General features: G+C 30.7%; 1 protein-coding gene across 1 annotated transcript in view; it reads right to left on the reverse strand.

Moving 5' to 3' along the window:
- Positions 1–1478: 1478 nt before the first annotated feature.
- Positions 1479–6731, reverse strand: part of LOC105625195 (odorant receptor coreceptor) — a 6686-nt gene continuing 1433 nt past the window's right edge. Inside the window, exons 3-8 of the mRNA XM_012206539.1 lie at positions 6236–6490; positions 5633–5895; positions 2798–2897; positions 2541–2645; positions 1716–1871; positions 1479–1529 (exon numbers count right to left, since the gene is read on the reverse strand). Coding sequence (XP_012061929.1) covers positions 1479–1529; positions 1716–1871; positions 2541–2645; positions 2798–2897; positions 5633–5895; positions 6236–6490 — 930 coding nt within the window. The remainder of the gene's footprint in view (positions 1530–1715; positions 1872–2540; positions 2646–2797; positions 2898–5632; positions 5896–6235; positions 6491–6731) is intronic.

Consider the following 6731-nt stretch of genomic DNA (forward strand, 5'->3'; position numbering starts at 1 on the left):
ATATATATATATATATTTTACTCTCTAAATTTATTAGAGCCAAGTACCGTTCGGTAATCATTATATAGTAATTGACGTACTACATCAATTGTATCGCCGCTTCTCTCATCAAAAAAGGCAAGGCGCTGATACTTTCCATTTCCTAACACGAAATTTTTTATGTATTTCGCAATCGCGCGCGTGCGCGATTCATAGCTATTTCATTAATCGCTATTCGTTATCTAACAAATTTTATTCTTAGCCTTCCGAATGCACGATAAAAAGCAAAGACTGTTTGTCTCTACTGCAAAATTAATGATCAATAATGCAGAATTAATGAACAATAAATAGGGAGAATTAATAAATCGTATTATATATGTCAAAATGCATTTTCTACATTGAAAGCCGTAAAATCACAAATTTTATGAATAATAGTGAAGAGAAGGAGAGAGAAAAAGAGGGAGAGAGAGAGAGAGAATAAAAAGAAGAAGAAAATTTAGTTAAAGATTCATGAGATGAAATTAAAATGAAATCTAAATGACAAGATTTACAATTTAATTCTTAACAAAACGCAAAAAACGTAATTAATAAAAAATTGGCGTGCATTAGTGATAAATACTTTGTAAATTGTTACTTATTTGCGTACAACGACAAAGAGTGCCACTATCAAAATTTAATATTACGTAATATTGTTCCATTACTATTATTCCATTAAAAAATGTAATCATCTCATACGATTACATCTTATATTTACACGTTCGGACACATCGCCAATGTACACGCCATTTAATTCCTTCACCGTGTTTTTTTTAAATATATAGGCTGTTTGAAAATATAACAACGTAATTGCTGGACGACTTTTAATAATAGACTCTAAATAAAGATAATAAACTTTTCTGCGTCCATTCATTAATGTTCCATTATCGATTGTAGGACAATTAGTACAAGTTGCAGCAGTACACCTCGAATGACATAGCGTATATCTTCCCCGTTAAGCATTACGACTTATAATTAATGTTCATGAAAATGAATCGCGATGAGTGCTTACATTGTCGTTGTTCTTTGTTGTTGCTAGATGCATAATAAAGGTGGAGAGAAAAATTATACAGAACTAAAATTTACATTTTAACGAAGGAAAATATATAGAATATATGTGCTCATTTCTTTCACCACTCGTTAATCTAAATAATAATAAAAAAGAAAGGATTTTATTTAAGCCTTATCGCTTACTTCGCTTAAGTAATAGTAAAAATAATCTCTATCATTTTTATATTGCTTAAACTCAATTCTGACATGTAGTAGCTTCTTATGACTTTCCAATCCATTCTTTGTATTTTGTTATGCGCCTGTAAAGACGCAGAATTCTTCTCGTGAAAATCTTCACGATACGAATGCTCCATTTTATCATATATTGTAAATACGTTAAAAAATATAATCTTGCACAATCGTGTGCAACGCGAGAGATTGCATTCGCATCTGGAATATACAAAACCAAACATTCATTTTAGTTGCACCAACACCATGAAGTAGGTCACCACGGCTCCCAGTACCTAAAATTTTTAGAAAATTGTTTATTACGTCACTCTATCATAATTTTATCTCTATCATATTTATCTCTATTATATTTATATTCTATTATAATAGATCATGAATGGAATCTTCTTAATTTCGTTATATAAGAATTGAATGAAAAGAGAAAACTCAAGAATATATTGAGATAAAATATCTAGTTTTACCGAAGCAAAGAGATCCAAAGACACCGTGAAGAACTTGGCTCCTGATATTGACATAGCTTTCTGACACTGCTGACATACGATTTGCACGAATGTCTTAGCTTCCTCCGATCCATCATACCAATGACAAGAATAAGCCGCCTCCATCACTGAAGTACTCTAAAAAAGAATGAATTTTTTTATTACAATTTATTGTATAAAATTGCATTAAAAAAATTAGTTTTTGCTTTTTACATTTTTATTACATTTATCTTTATTTTTTTTATCAGAATGCCATTTTAAATTACAATGAAATATATATTTTATACTTGTGTTAAAATCGTCCCTGTCAAAATTTTTATGTTGAATTTTTAACATATCTGAGTATTAACTTAGCATAATGTGATTATTTGAATATATTTTGTGTCAAATTAATATTTAATTTTTTAATATTTAGTATTAAAATAATATTGTTAAATTTTTCATTTTTTAGTGTTAAAACAACATGATTTATAAATATAAAAATAATAAATTCTGAAAAAAATGTAAATTGTAAGATAAATGAATAAAAGATAAATGTACTTTTTAAGTTAATACATCATAAATGTTAATTTTTTAAAAAATATATTTACATAATTTGTGTGTGTTCAAAACGTTACATTTTTGTGTTAAGTTTTCCATAATGTTTGTGTTACATTCTAACATATTCATTTTGTTAATTAACACTAAAATTTTGATGGATCGTTTGGAACACATAAATTAAATTGTGTTAAATTTAACATAAATTTTTCAACTGTGTAAAATTTCAGAGATTTATTAAGTCGTTTATAAATTTCCCATCATACGCACCTCTTCAATCAAGCGATTTCCAAATATGCAGAATAAAAAGACTTGGCCAAATGTATAGAGCACGTAACCGATCGTGGAGGCTGCATATACATTTATACCGTTCACCTGTAGTATTTAAAACTCGTATGTATTAATACTTCTTGATATATTTGAGTTCGTTATTAATCCATCGACTTTGCATTACTTGTTTAACTAATTTATACGATCAATAAGTCATTTACTCGAGACCTTGAAAAGGAATCTGACTGGCAACTCACCTTCGTCGCTTGGTAAGCGAGCAGCGTTAAAGTGATGGTCGTCGTCAACATGTGAAGTAGAAGCGCGAAACCATACGCATCCCCGACCGCGGTAACCAATCTATATTGGAACAATTATTATTATTATTATTATTATACTAATTCCGCCAATTGTTAAAGAGACGACCTGTCTACGAGTGACTTATGCCGCACTTTAAAAATACCCTTGCAAGCAACTTATGAAAGATATATTCGCGATACCCATACATAGATACTATCTTTCATACATAGATACTGATTTTCATACTAAAGTGATTAAAACTAAGTTGAACAACTAAGACGAACAAATATTCCATTTCACCACGTATATCCTATTTCGTTGACCATTCATCGAGTTAACACTATTTCCAGTAAGTGAATGATCGATACGTCGAAACGCCTTGAAGAAAACGCGGTAGTTTGTATAGCGTCACACTTGGTTGTCACTATCGCGAAAAGTCGGATCTGGAAAATACGCTGGAATGTAATTTTGAAGCGAGACTGCGTAGATCTCAAAATTTTGAAACTCAGAATATCCAACGCGATATATAGACCGCTATGTGGAAACGTTTCTTCCCCCTAGACTACTTACGTAGGACATGACCTCGGTTGCGGTCAATATCTTTTACTTCCAATATTACGTAGGTGATAATACGAATTTTTACCATTTGAATAATATAATTTGACTATCACAATGATTTTTTTAATCAATTTGTCTTTTAAGTCCCTAAGATCATCGACAATAAAAGGATTTGAAATGAAAAATAAACGAAAAGTTTCCAAAAAAAAATTTTATTTTAAAATTTTTGAGTAAATATAACGTGAAATTCAATGTAGTCGAAATCGCGTCAGTCAAGATTGCATATTTTAATTTTCAATTAAAAAAAGTGTGTTAAAGAAAATGGAAAACAGTAATAAACGAGATCATTCTATCGATAAAATCGCACTGAAAAAAGAAGTGTTTAATTTTAACATATTAAAATATTTTATTCTATTCTCTATTTCTTAAACACTTAAAGATGTTTTAGTTTTAAACTTTCTCAATCATATACAAAACACTACATGTTTAAAACGCATAGTGTTTTCAATCCAAACATGTAATGTTTTGTCTATTGAAAAAGTTTAAAGCCTGTTCCTGAAACATGTTTAAGTGTTTAAAAAATGAAGATAAGAATAAAACATTTCTTTTTACAATGCTGATGCTATTGTTTGAGTCCTTTGAGTCTGTCCAATGATACTATATGAATGTGACAACGCGTGTCCATAGATTGCGTGGGCGAAAATCTGTCATCACTGCGTGCGTTGGCGTTAGGTGAACCACGTGTGCTCACGTTACGTGCACGTGAACCGTCATGTCGAATACCATCCCCCCATGAATCGCTCAGTCCATACAATACACGACCCCCGTTGCGGTCAATATCGCGCTTTCTTAGAATAAATACTTCACCACCGTGGGAACACGCGCATCCCGTGCTAGTCGACGAGTGGCTTCGGCACCCCCGCGAACCTACAGGAACACGGCATCCGTCGCACTGTTATTGCGAAAAAAAATTTTCCCGAGGAGCAATCGATCTTGCCGCCGCCGTATTCCGCATAGTCTGACTTTTGAAGAACGATGATTGTCACAATTCGAAAAGAATAACGCTTTTAAAATAAAATTATTCATTATCGAAATGTTAGAAATAGAATTGTTCTATTTATCTATTTAGTTTTGAAGGACTAGGTAGCATAGATTTTTTAAAATAACATCAGTTATGTCGAAAATATCAATTTTTAAGAAGATTGTTTGACTAGATTTCAAACTTTCCTCCCAGTAATTATAATTATAGCTGTAATGTATTGTTACATACAAATTTCAATTAGTTTTGCTAAATTAGCTTTTCAAAAATATATTTATTATCTTATTTATGATTGTCTTTCTATTGATTTCTAGTGATTTTTAAAATTTTTTGAATATTTTACACATAAATATATGACCAAGTATATTATTGCAATAACAGTCTGATAACTCTCACATTGAATAACGTATTAATAAATAGTACGAAAATTATCGATAAAAGTATTAGGAATTTAAATCGCGATATAGATTATATGAATAATATATTTGTAAATAATAAGTTTCATTAATTTTATCTTCATTTCTTCTTTATCAAATGATCAAAATCGCAAAACTATTATTTCATCCGTGGTATCAGATAAATGTTAAAATAATACAAATATAATATGTAATTGTATAAAATAATATATATGTATATTATATGTATATTATATAAAAGGAGATAAAATTATTTTTCTCCAGTTTATATTACATATTAAATAATTAATATCAAGTATTTACATGTATGCCTCGAAGGAATAGTATTTGAAATGTGTTATGCATATTTTAAAATTTTATGATCGCGATGTTTGATCGCGTACACAACATACACACATAACTTTGTCTTCTTAATAATTGAGAGAATAGTTAGCGTGTCTTTCTATGGGGTCAATATAATGCCGACTATATACTAAATACTTTACACACCTTCAGGCGTGTTATACAAGATTATTCTGGGTCACTAGTCCACACAAGATGCAGATGACTTTCAAAGAAATGGTCCGTCATTCGCTCATAGAGTTGCATGAATTAACTATACGTCTTCAGTAGGTAAGTGGAACACGAGGAGAAGTGGTTTCGCATCTCTCATCACGGCATTCGATACTGAATCTTTTATCTTACGGTCTTCACGCTTTATCTTGTGACCTCTCTTTAGCGAGAATCGTCGGATTAAATCTTGTCGGATTTGTGCGACTTGTGCGGTAATAAAATTGACTGACCTGACAATATGCTTGTGTCTTTCAACCCAGTACTTGATGGCACTTCTGACGAGCATTTCTTGCTTCTTCGTTAATCCGTTCGGTCCTACGCCACCATTGAAAGTCATACCAGCAGTTGGCCGGAAAGTTGCCGTGAAGTCCTGTCGATTGCTGTATATATTACGAAGATCGAGATCCAGCATGTTGTCGCCCTGGGCTGCTGCTGAAGGTGGTGGTGGCTGATTGTTCTCATTCGATTCACGAAGATGATCCGCACTACCAGCCTATATATGCACAAAATAATCTCATTGATACATGAAGTCTGAGAAAAATTTTATGCAGAAATTTACATCGTTTATTTTAATACTTTGGATGATAGAAATTGTTTCTTATGTCAACGTTAAATTTTGTTTGCTTAAGAAGCTAATTTTGATTAATATAAAAAGAAAATCCTATTTTTATTTTAAAATAGAAATGGAATTTTTTTTTATATTGATTAAAATTAGCGTCTTAAAAAAAAACTTTTAAATGTGAAAAATAAAAAAATATATAGATTTAGATTTGAATGTGGGGAATAAAATTTATATAATCAACATTATCTGTGGAGATTGAAATTTGACAGACCTTGAAGAGCTCGCTGCTATTCGGTACCACCGTATCCAAAGTTGCGCTCAACTCCATGAGTGGTTTCATAATCTGTTTCAGGTGCTGCAACTGTTCGCAGGCAAACAATAACCACGAGCAGAAAAGCACATCCAATGAATTGGCATTAACAAGCATGAAGAACACCCAATAGAATTGGTAGATGAGCATCAATATATGCGTTATTCCCTTGCTGGCATCGAACGGATAGAACGAACGGACCAATAGTTGTGGCAACTAAATTATAAGAAATATATACAGAATAAGAAAGGTACTCGAGTAATTATACCATACAATAACGTTTTAATTATATATTGGTTATACATTACAATTTAAATTATGATATTTCATTATAATTCTGTTATTTAAATTATATATTATAATTTTAATAATTGTATATTAATATAAAAAGCGATATCTAATGTGTTTTTATTTTTAATATATATATATATATATATATATATATATATATATATAT

Source organism: Atta cephalotes (genome assembly GCF_000143395.1).
Source record: "Atta cephalotes unplaced genomic scaffold scaffold00003, whole genome shotgun sequence".
Classification (NCBI taxonomy): Eukaryota; Metazoa; Arthropoda; class Insecta; order Hymenoptera; family Formicidae; genus Atta; species Atta cephalotes.